Consider the following 20,834-nt stretch of genomic DNA (forward strand, 5'->3'; position numbering starts at 1 on the left):
AATGCATACAAAACCAAGAACCATATATATGTTGTCTACAAGAAACCTACTTCAGACCTAGAGACACATAGAGACTGAAAGTAAGGGGATGGAAAAAGATATTTCATGCAAATGGAAACCAAAAGAAAGCTGGAGTAGCAATTCTCATATCAGACAAAATAGACTTTACAATAAAGACTATTAGAAGAGACAAAGAAGGACACTACATAATGATCCAGGGATCGATCCAAGAGGATATAACAATTGTAAATATTTATGCACCCAACATAGGAGCACCTCAATACATAAGGCAAATACTAACAGCCATAAAAGATGAAATCAACAGTAACACATTCATAGTAGGGGACTTTAACACCCCACTTTCACCAATGGACAGATTATCCAAAATGAAAATAAATAAGGAAACACAAGCTTTAAATGATACATTAAACAAGATGGACTTAATTGATATTTATAGGACACTTCATCCAAAAACAACAGAATACACATTTTTCTCAAGTGCTCATGGAACATTCTCCAGGACAGATCATATCTTGGGTCACAAATCAAGCCTTGGTAAATTTAAGAAAACTGAAATTGTATCAAGTATCTTTTCCAACCACAACGCTATGAGACTATATATCAATTACAGGAAAAGATCTGTAAAAAATACAAACACATGGAGGCTAAACAATACACTACTTAATAACGAAGTGATCACTGAAGAAATCAAAGAGGAAATTAAAAAATACCTAGAAACAAATGACAATGGAGACATGATGACCCAAAACCTATGGGATGCAGCAGAAGCAGTTCTAAGAGGGAAGTTTATAGCAATAGAAGCCTACCTTAAGAAACAGGAAACATCTTGAATAAACAACATAACCTTGCACCTAAAGCAATTAGAGAAAGAACAAAAAAAACCCAAAGCTAGCAGAAGGAAAGAAATCATAAAAATCAGATCAGAAATAAATGAAAAAGAAATGAAGGAAACGATAGCAAAGATCAATAAAACTAAAAGCTGGTTCTTTGAGAAGATAAACAAAATTGATAAACCATTAGCCAGACTCATCAAGAAAAACAGGGAGAAGACTCAAATCAATAGAATTAGAAATGAAAAAGGAGAAGTAACAACTGACACTGCAGAAATACAAAAGATCATGAGAGATTACTACAAGCAACTCTATGCCAATAAAATGGACAACCTGGAAGAAATGGACAAATTCTTAGAAATGCACAACCTGCCAAGACTGAATCAGGAAGAAATAGAAAATAAGAAGAGACCAATCACAAGCAGTGAAATTGAAACGGTGATTAAAAATCATCCAACAAACAAAGGCCCAGGACCAGATGGCTTCACAGGGAGATTTTATCCAACATTTAGAGAAGAGCTAACACCTATCCTTCTGAAACTCTTCCAAAATATAGCAGAGGGAGGAACACTCCCAAACTCAGTCTACGAGGCAACCATCACCTTGATACCAAAACCAGACAAGGATGTCACAATGAAAGAAAACTACCAGCCAATATCACTGATGAACATAGATGCAAAAATCCTCAACAAAATACTAGCAAACAGAATCCAACAGAACATTAAAAGGATCATACACCATGATCAAGTGGGGTTTATTCCAGGAATGCAAGCATTCTTCAATATATGCAAATCAATCAACGTGATACACCATATTAAGAAATTGAAGGAGAAAAACCATATGATCATCTCAATAGATGCAGAGAAAGCTTTCGACAAAATTCAACACCCATTTTTGATAGAAACCCTCCAGTAGCCGTAAAGGGAACTTTCCTCAACATAATAAAGTCCATATATGACAAACCCACAGCCAACATCGTCCTCAATGGTGGTAAACTGAAAGCATTTCCACTAAGATCACGAACAAGACAAGGTTGCCCACTCTCACCACTCTTATTCAACATAGTTTTGGAAGTTTTAGCCACATCAATCAGAGAAGAAAAGGAAATAAAAGGAATCCAACTCGGAAAAGAAGAAATAAAGCTGTCACTGTTTGCAGATGACATGATACTCTACATAGAGAATCCTAAAGATGCTACCGGAAAACTACTAGAGCTAATCAATGAATTGGTAAAATAGCAGGATACAAAATTAATGCACAGAAATCTCTGGCATTCCTATACACTAGTGATGAGAAATCTGAAAGTAAAATCAAGAAAACACTCCCATTTACTATTGCAACAAAAAGAATAAAATATCTAGGAATAAACTTACCTAAGGAGACAAAAGACCTGTATGCAGAAAACTATAAGACACTGATGCAAGAAATTAAAGATGATACAAATAGATGGAGAGATATACCATGTTCTTGGATTGGAAGAATCAACATTGTGAAAGTGACTCTACTACCCAAAACAATCTACAGATTCAATGCAATCCCTATCAAACTACCAGTGGCATTTTTCACAGAGCTAGAACAAAAAATTTCACAATTTGTATGGAAACAAAAAAGACCCCAAAAAGCCAAAGCAATCTTGAGAAAGAAAAATGGAGCTCGAGGAATCAGGCTCCCTGACTGCAGACTATATTACAAAGTTACAGTAATCAAGACAGTATGGTACTGGCACAAAAACAGAAAGATAGATCAATGGAACAGGATAGAAATCCCAGAGATAAACCCACGCACATATGGTCACCTTATCTTTGATAAAGGAGGCAGGAATGTACAGTGAAGAAAGGACAGCCTCTTCAATAAGTCTTACTGGGAAAACTGGACAGGTACATGTAAAAGTATGAGATTAGATCACTTCCTAACATCATACACAAAAATAAGCTCAAAATGGATTAAAGACCTAAATGTAAGGCCAGAAACTATCAAACTCTTAGAGGAAAACATAGGCAGGACACTCTATGACATAAATCAGAGCAAGATCCTTTTTGACCCACCTCCCAGAGAAATGGAAATAAAAACAAAAATAAACAAATGGGACCTAATGAAACTTCAAATCTTTTGCACAGGAAAGGAATCCATAAACAAGACCAAAAGACAACCCTCAGAATGGGAGAAAATATTTGCAAATGAAGCAAGTGACAAAGGATTAATCTCCAAAATTTATAAGCAGTTCATGCAGCTCAATAACAAAAAAACAAACAACCCAATCCAAAAATGGGCAGAAGACCTAAATAGACATTTCTTCAAAGAAGATATACAGACTGCTAACAAACACATGAAAGAATGCTTAACATCATTAATCATTAGAGAAATGCAAATCAAAACTACAGTGAGGTATCTCCTCACACTGGTCAGAATGGCCATCATCAAAAAATCTATAAACAATAAATGCTGGAGAGGGTGTGGAGAAAAGGGAACCCTCTTGAACTGTTGGTGGGAATGTAAATTGATACAGCCACTATGGAAAACAGTATGGAAGTTCCTTAAAAAACCAAAAATAGAACTACCATATGACCCAGCAATCCCACGACTGGGCATATACTCTGAGAAAACCATAATTCAAAAAGAGTCATGTACCAAAATGTTCATTGCAGCTCTATTTACAATAGCCCGGAGATGGAAACAACCTAAGTGTCCACCATCGGATGAATGGATAAAGAAGATGTGGCACATATATACAATGGAATATTACTCAGCCATAAAAAGAAATGAAATTGAGCTATTTGTAATGAGGTGGATAGACCTAGATCTGTCATACAGAGTGAAGTAAGTCAGAAAGAGAAAGACAAATACCGTATGCTAACATATATATATGGAATTTAAGAAAAAAAAATGTCATGAAGAACCTAGGGGTAAGACAGGAATAAAGACACAGACCTACTAGAGAATGGACTTGAGGATATGAGGAGGGGGAATTGGAAGCTGTGACAAAGCGAGAGAGAGGCATGGACATATATACACTATCAAACATAAGGTAGATAGCTAGTGGGAAGCAGCCACATAGCACAGGGAGATCAGCTCGGTTCTTTGTGACCGCCTGGAGGGGTGGAATAGGGAGGGTGGGAGGGAGGGAGACGCACGAGGGAAGAGATATGGGAACATACGTATATGTATAACTGATTCACTTTGTTATAAAGCAGAAACTAACACACCATTTTAAAGCAATTATACTCCAATAAAGATGTAAAAAAAAGAGCACCCCCCAAAAAAATTTAATTTAATTTAATTTAATCAAACTACTATATGTAAATAAAATCTGAGCTTTTACCCGTAGCTAAGTATTTGTACTCTAAGCTCTGGAGAAAGTGGAAGGGACCAGAAGCTAAGAAGCAAAGCTGTATAACAAATCTAGATACGGTTATGGACAATACAAATGTCTCCATAATGATAAGCTGGACCCCAGACTGCAAGGCCACATCTTTAAGCCTGATTCACCTTCACATTTAAAATGTACTTGGACTTTTCAACAACATGATAATTTGCACAGTTGTAACTCTTTGAAAAATTTTCCCCATTACATAATATTCATGAATTAAGAGTTCTGAATAACACACTCACCAGCTTCCTAAACAACAGTAAAAATTGACCAGGAGTTTCCAAGGAATGATATTAAGGCCTTCCTTTTGGTTACTAACATATTACACCATCTGACCACAAGACTGAAACAACATTATGTTTCCTACCAGGTGCAGGGGCTGAGAATCAACATTATGGTTTCTCTTATGTATAAGTCAGTATCAGGTCATAGTTTTGTTGAGGGGTATTTTCTAGATGTAGGGCTCAAAAAGTTTGTTGTTGTGGTCACCCAGTTTAACCAAGATATGAACCATAGGGCTGTAAGGTCTTGTCTAAATATTCTCTTAACCCAGTCTATAAGAATAAGTTGAAAAACAAGGAATGGAATTATCATTTGGTTGCTTTGTTTAGAAAATATTTTAAAACACATCTTGAATTTTCTTTTAATTAACTGTTTTCTAGTTGAACTGACTACATATTCGTATACTTTTTAGACAGAGTCACACAAATTTATTTCACCTGACAAGAATCTGCACTAAAAGTTATTTGACTAAACATAAAAGGAAAGAAGAAGGCCTTTAATTAAATGGCAAATATTACTCAAGACTACTTCTTTATTAATTCAGATTACTGATGCTCATGGTTCTTATATATGGACTATGGGATTTCAAAATTCTGCCATTCCAATCATTTTAATATGTTCTATTTCCAAGGCTGTTGGTTAACAAAAGTCTTTATCTCTTACAATATAAAGACTTATGATACATGCATTTTTTGGAGGACCACAATTAGGTGACATTTGTTCATTTATTATCTGTGTAGTTTCTATTATATATGAATAGAAGTTTCCAGCTTAAGATCCTTTAATTTTTTAAAATCAATACAGAAAACCCTAACCAAAATTAAATTTCATGGCATAAAATGCGGTAGAGTTGAAATGTTTCTTTGATGTGAGTGGAACAATAGCAAGAAAAAAGAGGAAAGACAATATAAACCAGAGAAGGCATAAAACATCATGGTATCTAAATAATATAATACAAAAGAAAACAGCTATGGAGGAATTAGTACATTGAAAAAAAAAGTAAAATATAATAGACGAGTTGGTTGTTATACTATGTTGCAGTTGTGATTCTGGAAAGGTAGGAGAGCTTATGAGCAGGGATCCTGGAGCAGATGCCCTGGGCCTGAATAACCACTCTGCCCTTACTAGCTGTACGATCCTTGACAAGTTACTTGGCTTCTGTGCGCCTAGTTTCACCATCTGCCATATATGGATAAGCAAAGAACCTACCTTATTAGGATGGGCATGAGGAATAATGAGTTGATAGATGAAAAGTCCTTGAGCAGTGTAAGACACACAGTATTACATGAGTGTGAGCTCTGAGCTAGTACTGCTATTCTTCACTCAAAGTTCTCAACGATTTTCAGAATAACACTTAAAAAAAGCTCATTCTTTATCTGTAACAATATATTTTTTATGATTGACTCAAATGGCAGCAGGATGCCCTACCCCAGAAGATACCCATCTTTTTTAGAGGGAGGATTGTCAGTTTAGAAATATCTTCTAACTGGGGGAGGACAAGATAGGCCTAAAATATCATTTCGTACCAGAAAGTCGAAGTGTTCATGAAATGATGGGGACATATCAAGAGGACACTGAAGCTAGGATCCCTCAAGGGATCTCCACTAACCAAATCTAGGACAATTTGTGCATCACAATAAATGAAGACAGTAGTGCATTATAAACCACTGAATGAAATGATATTTGAGTTCTTACTGATATAACTGAAAAAAAAGGAGAAAGAGAAAGAAAATTCTTTCTTACAATAGAAAGCCAGTAGGGGACTTCCCTGGCATTCGAGTGGTTAAGATTCTGTGCTTCCAATGCAGAGGGTGTGGGTTCAATCCCTGATTGGGAACTATGATCCCACATGGTGCACGTCATGGCCAAAGAGCAAAAAAAACAAACAAAAAATGCAATTAAAAAAAAAAAGAAAGCCAATAATAGATGTAGAAGATATGATGGAGTTATAAATGTTTTGTAAGATCATAGCAATAACTGATTTAAAACAAAAATAAATCATAAGTAGATGCTAAAACTAGTAGATAAAAGATTGATAAGAAACAAGATGTTTATGGAGTCTTAAAGTTTCCCTACAAAATACTTATTAGTTACAAAGGTAAAAATAGTAACGACACAGTGGAAGACACCACTTTAAACAACTGAACAAAGTTAACATCACCAGCTTGGGACAAATTCTGACATCATACACTATCTCATATGATGCACTGAGAAGGACACAAAACCATTTCTGTGATGTTTCTGCCAAAATGCAAAACCTGAATCTAATCATGAATAAATATCAGACACATCTAAATGGAAACTCTTTTACAAAATGATTAGCCTGTATACTTAAAAAATAGCAAGGCCATAAAAGGTAAAAAGCGACTAAGGAATTGTTCCAGTTGAAAGGGACTAAAGAGACTTGACACATAAACACAAGTGTGATCCTGGACTAGATCTTGCAGTGGGAAAAAGAGTTATGAAGCATATATGACTGGGACAACTAATAAAATTTTAATGTGAACTGTGGATTAGGTAATAAGACTTAATTAGTATTGTATGAATGTTAAATTTCTTGATTTTGATAACTGTTTATAAAAGAGAATGTTCTTGTTTTAGGAAATATACACAATAGGTGAATCTGGGTAGGGGTATACAGAAGTTCCTTGTACAATTCTTGCAACTTTTCTGTAAGTTTGATTAAGCACAAATTTTTACTAAAAGAAAATCTCATTAAACCATGTGAGGCAAAAACTAACAGAACTTCAAAGAGAAATGGATGAATCCACCATAATAGACAGAGACTCCAATACTCCTCTATCAGAAATGGACAGATCCAGCAGGCAGAAAATCAGTAAGGAAATGACTGAACTCAAGAACAACATCAATCAACTGGATGTAGTTGACATCTATATACTATTTCATCCAACAACAGCAGAATAAACATTCTTCTCAGACTCACATGGAACATTCACCAAGGTAGAACACATTCTGAGCCATAAAATACACTTTAACAAATTTAAAAGAATAGAAATCATATAATGTCTGCTCTCAGATCACAATGGAATCAAGCTAGAAATCAATAACAGAAAGATAGCTGCAAAGTCCCCAAGTATGTGGAGACTAAACAACACACTACTAAATAATACCTAGGTCAAAGAAGAAATCTAAAGAGATATTAAAAATATTTTGAATTAAATGAAAATGAAAACATAAGTTATCAAAATTTGTGGGATGCAGCAAAAGTAATGCTTAGAGGGAAGTTCATAGCATTGAATGCATATATTAGAAAAGAAGATCAAAATAAATTATCTACATTTCTACGTTAGGAAACTAAAAAAGAAGAGCAAATTAAATCCAAAGTAAGATGAAAAGAAACAGTAACAATTAGAGCAGAAATCAGTGAAAATGAAAGTAGGAAATCAATAGATAAAAATCAATGAAACCCAAAGCTGGTTCTTTGAAAAGATCATAAAATCAATAAGCCTCTAGCCAGGCTAGCCAAGAAAAAAAGAGAGAGAATACAAATTATTAATATCAGAAATAAAAGAGGGGGGATATATTAAAGAAATTGAACCAATAATTAATAACCTTCCAAAACAGAAAACACCAGTACCAGATGGGTTCCCTGCTGAATTTTACCAAATGTTTGTGGAAAAAATTATACCAATTCTCTACCTTTCTTTCAGAGGACAGAAGCAGAGAGACTACTTCCTAACTCATTCTATGAGACCAGCGTTACCCTAATACCAAAACCAGACAAAGACATTATAAGAAAAGGAAACTACAGGCCAATATCTCTCATGAACGTAGATGTAAAAATTCTCAACAAAATATTAGCAAGTTGAATCCAACCATGTATAAAAAGAAAATCTCTTCAGTCCCTAAGGTGCTGACATACCCCCTGGATGAAAAAGACTATCTTTGGCTATTTGCCCATTTTGCAGTGGTATACTGATAAATGTTTAACAACCAGCTCTCTGGGAGTAGGGAGGGAGTAGTAGGGAGTATAACTCTGAGTTATAGCATCTGCAATTTTTGTGGTGCCAAACACTCCCACTGTGGTCAATATCTACCTACTAATATGATGTCACTAAACTCTCAGTGGGAAGAGATACATGCTCTCAGTGGCAAGATCCAGAACACCACTGACAATATGCCAAAATAACAGCTAAATTCAATCAATATAGAGGATGGGAGATAACCAAAGAAAGACAGAAGAACAGTAAACCAACAGAAAACTGAGCAAAACAACAGTAAGCCAATAGTTACTCAACATGAAGAGAAAAAAAATCCTGACTTTTGTTTTATGACATTTACTAATATCATTTAGCTTTTCATTATATAGACATTAGATATCATAGCTGACAAACTGTACAAAGGTTGCTCTAATCCAGTATTTCTGGTTCTTTTTACTTTGATATATTATTCTATTATAATTAGATTTCTAATTTTTCAAGATTAAAAAAACTTGGCTTTTGGTTTAAGATTTCATAACAGTTAATTAATTTTTGTAACGTAATAGAAGTTCTGAACTGCAAATCAAGATACCCAGGATCTAAGCAAATTGGCTTGGGAATCAGACAGACCTGGGTTCAAATCCTTAATTCACTTTTAGTAGGTGTGTAACCTCAATGAATTAATTATCATATATTTTCTGAATCTTAGTTTCCTTTTCTGTACAATAGAATGCAATATCCAATGCAGAGGTAACTACTACTCATTTTTGTTTGTCAATATCCCTTTTTTAGACCATCTCAGCTAAGGTGGCTCTCCCAGTTATGCTCTATCACTTCAACTCTTTGAGTTTGTCCTGTATGCTTATCAATATCTGAATGATATTCTAATTACAGCAGTTAGAATGGTGCTCAATAAGTATCTGTTGGATGAATGAATGATTAAAAGAATGAATTAACAGCCACTCTTCTATTCCATATGATTTCTTTCAGGCTGTCAAACAAGAAACCTTGCCCCTCTTGATACAAGGTGGGCAACTAGCCCAAGCTGGCTCTCAGAGCAGTATCCTTCTCCTGGACTACCTGAGTTCAGAGGTGAGCCTGGGACCCAAACAAAATCAAAGAGGGTTCTTTCGCAGAGGCTGATACAAATTATGAGAGAGAGAGAGGAACTTTTTTCCTCTGAGGCCTTAGATTATAAGGCCGCTGTGAGCCAGCTGACGGAAGTCATATTTCCCACCACATGGAAAGAGTTTAATGGAGAAACAAAGGCAGAGAAAGGAAAGCAGAGATGAGAGATGGAAAACATGCTAGTGAAAACATGCTAGTAAAAACATTAGCCAAATCCCTGGATTCAATCATACCTGAAAGTAGAATTTTCTATGTAAGCTACGTATTTAAGTTTGATTTCTGTCACTTTAACCTGAAAGAGCCCTAATATACCACACCCAGTATATTCACTGTAAGAAATTTGCCCCAAACAGTTTTGCCACCAACTAATTGGCTGTAAGGCAATTTTGCTGTGAAAGATAAAACAATGATCAACAGGTTCGACAGTTTGGTTTCAACTAGTTGACAGTGGTTTCATTTCTCCACTGACTCAGTGCTCCCATTTTTATATTATATACATCTTAGGCCTCATAATGGTCACTACAGTGACGAGCAGATGTGAGGGTCTTAAAATAGTGGATGATAACAACTATGTATAATGACTTGATAGAAAATACGGTGATAAGAAAACTTACTGGAAATGTGAAATGAGAGCGTGTAAAGCCAGATCGCATACTATACTAAAATGATAATATATCAGTTTGCAAATCCTTTGGTGAGCACAGTCATCCCTCTCACCTGTCAAAAGCAAAAGTTTACCAAGCTATGGCAAATATAAAAGGGGCGGCTAGTAATTCATAACGGTCTTCAAGAGCATTAATTATCGATTCTTTAGCTAATTCAGATACTACAGATTGCTCTCCAAGCTGTCTTTATAAAATCTATCACACAATATTAGAAGTTGGAGGCAAAAGAATCAAGCTCCTCTTATCGCAGCAAAAGGAAACGGTTACATGCTTCCCGGTAAGTTTCTTGAAAATGGTGAAATTTTTTGCTATTTGATAGTGGAGAACACTATGTAGCCAGAATTTTGGTATTTGGGAGAGAATCTGGCTTAGATGATTTGGTGAAATATAAGGACTGAAATTGTGATGGAACATTTAAATGTAGTCCAGATATGTAGGACCAGTTATGTATGTTACATATATTGATAAGAAATGGCATCCCTCGTCTGTTCATTCTACATTCAGGGATATCTGAAAAGACTTACAGCAGATTTTTTGTATATCAAAAAGAATTTATGTCCAACAAAAGATCCTGAATCCTTAATGATCAACTCTGAGAAAGGAAGTATCATCGTTTTCTAAGACATACCCCAATACAACTATAACATGAATTTACACACATTTTAAATGTATTCAAATATTTTCTGTATTTTCATTTTTCATGACAAAATGTTTTAAAAATTTTGTTTTTAATTTTTCATCTTAATTATATCCTTTTAAATGTTCCTCTTTTATTTTATCTTTATTATTTTATCTTCTACAACAAAATTGTCTTACGGTCTGTTTAGTTGTGCAGCAAAACTGCCTGCAGCAAAGGTTCTTACAGTGAAGATACCTAGAACCCTAAAATACCTATGTTGTAGTGTTGTTTCACAAAGTCAAAAACAACATGTAGATAAAGTACTGATGAGCATGGTTCCTAGCACATGACACATATTAAATGAATGGTAGCTAATATTATTTTACTCCTCACCAGCTGTGTGTTTCTGGGCAGGTCTTTAACCTCTCTAGGCTTCATTTATTTCATGTGAAAACGAATGACTGGATTAGCTGTTATCTAAGGTCCTCATTATCTCTAAAATTCCATTAATTTGATTAAATCTACATGATTAAAAATACACCACAGTTTAGAGCCTTTTATCATGTTCAGTTATATCAGGTATTTGATGTAACACTGATTAATGTCATACCTTCACAAGTTCATCCATGAGACAGGACTAAGAACACAGAAAATGAATATGTTCAAGGGTTGAGGCCATAACATCTCTTCACAATAAAGAAGAAAAGGTAATTATAACTCCTTTGTAGGAGTTAGAAAGATGCAAGTTTTGCTTATTGGTGGATTCTCACCTGGGCAAGGTCTAATGTTGCACATGATTATTTCCACAGCATTCCCTTCACATGGCTGCCCACCATGCTGAGCTGATGGATTATTGCAAGTTCTGGTCCTGGTTCGGTTGCCATGTCCGCAGCTCCTTGTGCATTCTTCCCAAGGGCTCCACTCTGACCAGTTACCATCCACTATCCAAAGGTGACACATTACACCATTAGATATATTTCAGTTGAAAGAACTAATAGTGAGACAAGCCATAGTTAGGGAACAGAAATGAGTATCTACTGAATACGTGCCTGTCCGGTGAATAAAGAGGTTTACCTGGACACAGCTTATGTTGACAGTTCCGCATTTCTGAATCCGATCCCTGGCAAGGCTTCCCGCCATTGGCTGGAGAGGGGTTGTTGCACACACGACTCCTCTTTTGGATGCCTTTCCCACAGGTGACACTGCAGGATCTCCAGGTTGACCACTGGGAAAAGCCACCATGAACTGCAAGTAAAACATTGTACTTGGTCTCTGTTTTTGTAAGTAAAAAAATTGTTAAGTCAGATTTCATTTAAGATATGCACTGGGTCTAGCGCTGAATCTATGAAGGCTGAGAGATTGCTTATGGAAGCTCTTCTTTATTGTAAAATTAAAACCTAAGCAAGATATGTATAACTGATTCACTTTGTTATAAAGCAGAAACTAACACACCATTGTAAAGCAATTATACCCCAATAAAGATGTTAAAAAAAAAAAAAAAACCTAAGCAAGAGAGAAGAACTTCAAACTGCTAACTAGGGTTTCTTCCCAGCTCCAGTCCTGACTCATCTGGACATGGCTGTTGAAAGAGTCAGTGACCAAGAAATTTATATGCTATTTACCGTTTGGAAATAAGTCATTCTTTAAAGCAAAAATATGCATTGATTTTTGAGAATAAATTTAAGCTAGTTTTGAATACAAAATTCAGTTCGGGATTTTGAATTATTAACGTGGTATTCTGCAGCTCTCATCTGTATTGTTTCAGTCCTTTCAGTTTGTGATGTGATTTTTGTCCTAGCCCTATAATCTAGAAGTATCTTAAAGGTAGAGGAGACTTGGACTAAGATGCTTAATGATTTTTATGATTTCGATCACTCCAGGTGCTGTTTAACATGAATATCCCAGGGCGAACGAATCACACTCACCCTGGACTATTACTGGCACTCTGACAAGGACAGAACCCATCAAGTTTCGAGCAACACATTCATATTCGGATGTATCTTCTTTCTGAGCGGCGGTGATATATAATGAGTTGTTGGACAACACATTAATTCGCTCATCCCAGGGGATAGAGTGCCCCTGACGGGACCATGTAATGGTTGGATGAGGCTCTCCAGTTGCCTGACAATTCAAGACGACTTTGCCACCAGCATTAATAATAGTTTCTATTGGCTCAAGAGTGATAACAGGAGGACCTATGGAAAAAAGCACGTAGTATTTCTTAGCTTTTGTGGAATCATATTAACATTTTAAGCCATATTATATAGTAACATTATTTTGAAAAAAGTTAGGCTGATTTTTTAATACACTGTAGCTTCTCAACTATTAAGGTTGTAATGGCTATTGATAGAATGTTTTATTTAGTAAATGGCAAAAATTTAAAATCCCCAAGCAGTCTAGCCTAGAGCATGGGCTCTGCAGTCATGCTTTTCTGGATTCAAATTTTGTCTCTGCTCTTTACTACCTTTTTGAATCATTGTGTCCTTAAAAATGGTCCCTAGTTCACAGGATCTTGTTTGACTCGACTAAGATGATGTAAGCACAGCTCTTCACCAAGGTAAGCACACAATATTATTAGGACTATTGTTATTGTTAACAAGGTAAGCACACAATATTATTAGTACTGTTGCTGTTACTATCATTGCTTTTGTCTGTGTTTTACATGGTGAACATTCAGTTCTTTCCCTTACATTATTTTTGAGGTAGGGATTCATTATCAACTTATTCTTTCACCAGTGGTCATCATTCTTAAATAAACATATATGAAGAACCTACTTTTTGCCAGGCATTGTGCTAGATGCTGGGGGCACAGATATAATTTCTAGCCTCAAGGAGCTAACAGTCCACTTATAAGACAGACAAATAACCCATTATTGAGCTGTGCTATAATTTACCTGTAGAATTTGGTAGTAGAATAGGTAGAATAGAATTTAGTATACAATAGGTAAAATTGTGGTAATCTGGGAGCATAACAATAGTGACTCAACAGATCATACAAAAGCATGTCACTGGAAATGAAGAGGAAAAGGAAAATATTCAAGAATTGTTAAGAAGGTGGGAGTGATAGAACTTAGCCATTGAATGGTATGGAATAAAGGGAGGAATTGATGACTACAGGGTTTTGATTTGGGCAATATAGTATATCTTTGGGCAATCCAGCAGAACATAGGAGATAGAACAGATTTGTTGGGAGGGAGTAAGGAATGATAATTTGCATCCATTTAGAACTGCTGAGCTTGAGATATCTGTAGGACATTCAAATGGAGATGTCCACACCACAGTTGGATATTCATATCCAGAGCTCAGAATAGAGATATGGGCTAGAAATATAGATTTGTGAGTCTTTCATGAGTGGATAAGATTGCTTCAGAAGTGAGTCTAAAATCAGAGGAAGAGATCCAAAGACATAAACTATTACAACATCATTATTTAAGAAATGGACAGAAAATGAGCCTGTAATTGAGTTTCTTCCTTGAAGAAACTCAGGAGAAAAGGGTATCCTGGCAACCAAAGGGAGTTTCAAGAAGGAGGAAGAGGTTAACAGTATCTATTATCTGGATGATAGCTATTCAAATAAAGCTGTTGGAAAGAATGTAAAAGGAATTGCAAAAAACTGCTGACAGAATGTTTATCTTTATACTGGTCTACAGTGTCAGGATAGAATATGAAAGACTTCATGGAGAAGAAGCTTGGACTGGATTTTTAAAAATGAGTAAGATTACATATAGCAGAAAGGAGGCTCCCTGGAGAGAAGGAAATAGCATAGAGATGGGTTTAGTTTTGAAAGAATGATTCATCCAGGAGAGCAGTAGCATGCAGGTATTAAACATTTGGTTAAAATCTTATAAGAAAATCAGAAGGGTTTATGTTTGAATAGGTAAGCAAAGGGGATTGTGCTTATTCTTGATAGAGTATGTCGGGATGACAGTGGTGTTTTAGTGAGACTGAACTGAATGGTGGAATGATTTGCTCAGTGAGAGTTAATGCAATCATATAATTCAAGGCAGTGGCTGCACATTATAGACCAGGAAATGTATCTGGAATGATGGAACATAAAACAAAAACAGAAGTAAAATGTGTTTTATTGTGATATTACTATGCTAGTATTTTATGTAAAGGTACCACTGACATGTCTTTTACAAAAGTAATTATTTCATATGAGGTTTGAATCCCTCAGTGAGTGTTATTAATGTATTATTCATATATATGCCCACATCATCCTATACAATTGCCTTCTTACTTGATGTTTACATTAACATCACTCTAGGAACTTTCAGGGCTGGTGCTTTTCCTTCTCTCCCAGTGATGAGATTACATAATGTATTCAATAAACTGTTGCTGAATAAAGTAAATGCCTCAGACTAATCACGTAACACTAAATAACAACAAAATGAATAGATGAGCTTGTCTGTTCATATTATTATGGCCAAAGAAAGTGTTAAATAAAACTTAGAATCTTAATTTAGATTGCACATTTGAACATTTCCAACTGCACATAAGGCTATAAATTAATTCAACAATAAAATTCCATATGTACATCTTTCAAAGTTGAATTAATTCTATCAGTCACATAATGATCAGTTAAATACGAGCATTTTATCTAAATGAAAACATTCCTTCTGGTGCTTTAATCTTAATTTTAAACAAACTATATTTTTGGCTTTTTTTATATCCCTCATTTATTACAATGAATTTATTGTCAGTATGTAGATGAGCTAATCTAATCTAATGCAGCTTTTCTTAAACTGTCAGTGGAACAGTCTTCCAGGAGAGATTAATCATGAGATGACCTACCTACACTCACCCAACAAAGGGGTGAGGAAGGTTTCATGGAAATAACATTTTTTTTGGGAAATGTAGAATATTATATTTTCCTCTTGTTGAGTTATAACTAACTCACATCTGCATATTAACATTTCTGGAAATATCTGCAGTAAAGAAATTGGTACACCTAAGCAGGGCTTGGCATATACTAGGTGCTCTTTATATATTTAATAAATGAATAAACCTTGTTTAATCTATTTTTTTCTCAGACTTATTCAATCATGGCACTCTTTTTTCCTAATGACACCCCACAAAGTTATCATTTGGTAGATATGTATTTTAATAAAACATTGTCTTAGCAAGACATACAAACAACCTGAGTGTGTCTTTCAATGGATGAATGGATAAAGAAAATATGGTATATATATAGTAGTTTGGCAAACAGCTGTTAGTAAATGCTAGTCTACAGCATCTCTCAATAGTGAATAAAGAAAATGTAAATAAATTCACCCTGTTAATTACTGAGCCTAGTCTCAAAATAAGCTGATTTCCTTAAATTGTCAACCGAATAACATTGTTCTCGGGTCAGCCCCTGAAGTGGTTCTGGGGACTGTCCAGGGAGCCATTGGAGTCTTTCATGTTTTTCTAATTATGAAAACCTGTCTTCCAATGGTTTATACTGAGGGCCTTCATCATGAACATGATAATCCTGCTCGGAGCACATAGTTATTTCACGGCAGATTGACAGCAATCGAGCTGGAGCACTCTTTTTTTTTTGCGGTACGTGGGCCTCTCACTGTTGTGGCCTCTCCCGTTGCGGAGCACAGGCTCCGGACGTGCAGGCTCAGCGGCCATGGCTCACGGGCCCAGCCGCTCCGCGGCATGTGGGATCTTCCCAGACCGGGGCATGAACCCGTGTCCCCTGCATCTGCAGGTGGACTCCCAACCACTGCGCCACCAGGGAAGCCCCAAGCTGGAGCACTCTTGAGTTCACTTACATTAGTCTTTATTTTCAACACTTATTTTTCAAGTGCCAGAAAATGATATTTTTGTAAGTTCATTACAACAACCGTGAGGAGCTATACGAAGGGTACTCGATTGAATATATTGCAAACAACACAAAAGGCTCTGCTACCGAGCAATTGCAAGTGTGAGCTGCATGTGTTAGATAAAATATATTGCAAAATTATATCAGTCTTATGCTTGGTAACAGCTGCTCCATCAGCAGCAGAAAAGTAAATTAGACAGACTCTGAAAGCTACCATTAATGTACTTGCTAGGAAGTGAAATGAACAATTAAATGGACATTTCTTAAAACAAGTGTTTAATTAGAGTTTGATTAAGCAGCTTACTCTGCAGAGTCAGACTCATGCTGCGCTCCACCACCCCAGCTTCATTGGTAGCTACACATGTATAGTCACCGGCATCTTCATTCTACGGAAATAAGCAGTGTTTTATAAAAATATGTGCCTATAGAACAGCGCAAATCACTTTTTATTACCATGATGCTTGTTTATATGCAATTTTGTTTTTGAGACGGTATTTCAATGGAAATAGAAAAACTTACCTATATTTAACCACATAGATTTTTTTTTTTTAAAGAAAAGAAGAGAAAGAAATTCCTAGCTTAATTTTTTTCTGAACAACGTATCATTGCTCTCAGGGAACAATGACTGGCAGGAAACCTAAGCAGAAAATCACATTTTTTACAATCATTTATCCAAAATTATCTCATTAAAGAAAAATGCCAACACTATTCTTATAGATAGCTTAAAAAGCATTAAATAATCAGAACAAATCAACGAATATCTAGTTCTTTCTTATGGGGGTTGTTAAAAAAAAACATTAAGCTTAGCCTCCATTTAGAAAGCTTGAAATGTAGGAAAGAAAGTGAGGAACTAATTATTAATGATGACAAATCACAGAATGTAAGTCACAAATTTATACATATATATTATAGAAAATAAGGACCACATGAGTTTAGATTTGATGACTAGAGACACAGATTTTGCTAAGGTCTTGTGAACAGAAGAATTCTGGTCTTGTTAATAGAAAGAGTAAGTCAGTTAAGAGGAACTGAATTGAAGGAAGTGGAGGAGGGTGGGAGGAGAGAGACAGATGATTTAGTTGTTTAATCAGGGTATCAATGCATTATCCAAATAGAGATTTCTAGTAGGAAACTGTAAATGGAACCTGAAAGAGTTTCAGGGTTGAAGGTACAGGGTTAGGAATCTGAAATTGTATGGTGGAAAAAAATTAGTATTAGTATTAATATTGATATTAGAAGAAGTACCAAGGACTTCAGAAGTAGTAATGTTTGCGTAGAGGAAAAGGGGGGTAAAGCAGTAATGAAGAAGCCCGAGACTCATTCGTGTAGCTAGAGGTAGAAATCATCTCAAAATTGAAGGGACGATCAATAACATCTAAGGTTGAAATAAAGCCAAGGAGAAGAAAAGACTGAGAGTGGCCCATTGGAGCAGGTGATTAGATAGTATATACTAATTAACTAATTCAACAGTAGGTTAACAAATTACCCTCATTTAGTCTAGTTAAGAATTTTTCAGATAAAATATCTCATTCACTTGACCCCCAAATTAGAATAACTTAAAGTACTAATCACTGTCTGAATTACTGAAACTTTTGGACAGCCTAATATAGTTATCGACTTGGTGATGAAATCTAACATTTATTTGTAATTTACAATGTTGTAATTCTTCAATTTCCGCATTCTAAAACAGATTTGAGGAAGTTATCTACTGATGTTGAACAATAGGTCAATGATGGAGAACAAAGCAGCAAAATTATTTTATTGCTTGTACTTCTTTGAAGGGCTAAAAATCATCAATTTGAACCACTGTTTCAGTTTTTTAAAAGAACCCATTGACTCAGATTTTATGATTAAAATAGGAATGCATTAGAAACTTTTCCCATCCATGGCACCTATAGAGAGGCATTGATTGTGACAGTTAAAGTGCATACTGACAATTCCAGTGTGACTTACTATAGTGCCATAAATGGCCAGGGAGCCGTTTCCAAGTTGCCGAATTCTGTGGCTAATTTCAATATCCATCCCCCTTCTGTTCCACTGGATAGTTGGGGCGGGATCACCTTTCACCTCACAATTCAGGATTGCATTACCACCAAGTGGTTCAATCCAGTTAGAAGGGTAATCACCTTTGAAGACTGGAGGTTCTGGGGAAATAACAAAAGATGAGTATAAGAAAAAGGAAGCTTCAATAATTTCTTTGTGATTTTGATCTATTTAAAAGATAATTTAGTGAAGAGGGGAAAAGCCACGTTTGAGCCCCATGGATCTTCCAGAATTAATTGCTCATGCTAATCAATGAGATAATTTTGTCCATTTCAGTAACCTAAGTGGATGATTCCATTTTGTGCCAAATGATCTCTTTACATACTGCTTACCTACTTTTGAGTTGAACGTTCATAATTTTTTTTATGTCATGAATTTGCATATCTGTGAAATAAGACTAAATGGATTAATAAATTGAAGTTATATTGTATTACTATACAATAAGGAGGCAAAACACAAACCATTCATCATAAATAAATTTAAAATAGAAGACTTTTTATCTACCTTTCACATAAACAAATCCAATTGCCTTCACAAAACCAACGCTGTTCTCTGCAGTGCACACATAAGTACCCGAATCTTCTTTTGACATCCTTTCAATAACAAGTTCACTGTGTCCATTTACACTGTCAAAGTGGGCTGAAGGAAACAAGGTAGAAAGCAACATAAATGCCTCTCAGTAACCTAGGAAAATAATCAGTACAGCTCAATATTTTGCAGGTTAGATTTATGAATTGGTTAGCAACTGAACCAAAGAGATCTCATTATGACACTGGAGGAGAGAGCCTTTTCCAGGGATTTCTTCCTGAGCTATTTGCTGTGTCTCTAGACACTTGTTTGAAGAATGAAAAAAAAAGAAGGAACAGGAGAAGAGAATGAAAACAAACATCTTTCAAAATTAATTTTTGATTTGAAGTACACCTTTCATCTCAAAGGGTTGCCTAAAGCTGGCTCACAGTCTCTCTGGGTTTCAAAAAATCTTTCATTCAGAAATATGACATTTTCCATTTCATTTCTCACACCACTTTTCCTCCCAAACAATTTACATCAAAATATAATTCAACTGACCTGGCAGCTCAGAGGGGAAATCATGAAAATATACGCTAGTTAGGTAATAAATAATAACAACAAGATTAATTTTGTAATAATTTGAACTTCTCCATAGGTGATGATGATATAAATATTTACAAAGGTATTTACAATACTTGGAATAGAGTATAAGATAAACATGCTAATCCTAAAATAATCAATACTAAATAAGATTTTGATTAGACCAGCCAATATCTGATTATGTTAAGTATGTTTACCTTGCATGTTCTCTCCCATTCAAATTATATTTTAAAGTTTCATACTGCTGAACATTATGTGGAAAATTAAGCTTTAAAAATTGAAATAGCTAAGTTAGTACTACGCTTTCAGAAAAGAGTACTGATTAAGTTTTTTAGAGTTTATTTTTCTTTAGTAAGATATACTATTATTGTTAAGGTGATACAGTTGGTGAATTCTAGTGATTAACATAAATCTTTATAGCAGAGAAAACTCAAGCTTATTACTAATTTTCCAGCAAGGCATTTGTAAATGCAGTACTTCAGAACTCAATTTTGGGATGCAACAATTTCTCTTTACAGACAATATCTTTATGCTGGTCATAAAGTCTAACAAATAGAGACACTTGTCCTCCCAGGGATGAGGGCTCCTGGGCTTTAAAAAAAAAATGGAGATTGGTTTTGAGTTCTCTATGGGTGTACCATTCACTTCTTAAGAATTAAATTACCAACCTGGGATAATATTGTTATTGAAGGTCCATGTTAACTTGGGCAATGGAATACCAGTTGCTTTACAGTTTAATCGTAGCTGTTCTCCTTTATTTAATGACACATCTCCAGGAAGTTCAGTAAAAGTGGGGAGAACATGCACAGTCAGGCTGACGGTGTGTGTGTCTTCACCTGCAGCATTGTTAGCAACGCAGGTATAGGTGCCAGAATCCTCTGGCTTAAAGAAAGAAAAACCATACGGCTTAAAATTACATAATCTTACATTATACTACCTATAATACATAAAGTTACATAGCTTGGTCCCCAAAGGAGCACTCTTCTTTAAAGACAGTTTAAATTTCCATCTTGTAG

General features: G+C 35.4%; 1 protein-coding gene across 1 annotated transcript in view; it reads right to left on the bottom strand.

Moving 5' to 3' along the window:
* Positions 1 to 20,834, bottom strand: part of HMCN1 (hemicentin 1) — a 525,244-nt gene that overhangs the window by 75,131 nt on the left and 429,279 nt on the right. The window contains exons 83-89 of the mRNA XM_027083004.1: positions 20,487 to 20,700; positions 19,213 to 19,347; positions 18,619 to 18,809; positions 16,970 to 17,051; positions 12,779 to 13,048; positions 11,928 to 12,098; positions 11,624 to 11,794 (exon numbers count right to left, since the gene is read on the bottom strand). Of these exons, the coding sequence (XP_026938805.1) occupies positions 11,624 to 11,794; positions 11,928 to 12,098; positions 12,779 to 13,048; positions 16,970 to 17,051; positions 18,619 to 18,809; positions 19,213 to 19,347; positions 20,487 to 20,700 (1,234 nt within the window). The remainder of the gene's footprint in view (positions 1 to 11,623; positions 11,795 to 11,927; positions 12,099 to 12,778; positions 13,049 to 16,969; positions 17,052 to 18,618; positions 18,810 to 19,212; positions 19,348 to 20,486; positions 20,701 to 20,834) is intronic.

The sequence above is a fragment of the Aethalodelphis obliquidens genome, unplaced genomic scaffold (assembly GCF_003676395.1).
Source record: "Aethalodelphis obliquidens isolate GAN/ISIS:26980383/991018 unplaced genomic scaffold, ASM367639v1 scaffold48, whole genome shotgun sequence".
NCBI lineage: Eukaryota > Metazoa > Chordata > Mammalia > Artiodactyla > Delphinidae > Aethalodelphis > Aethalodelphis obliquidens.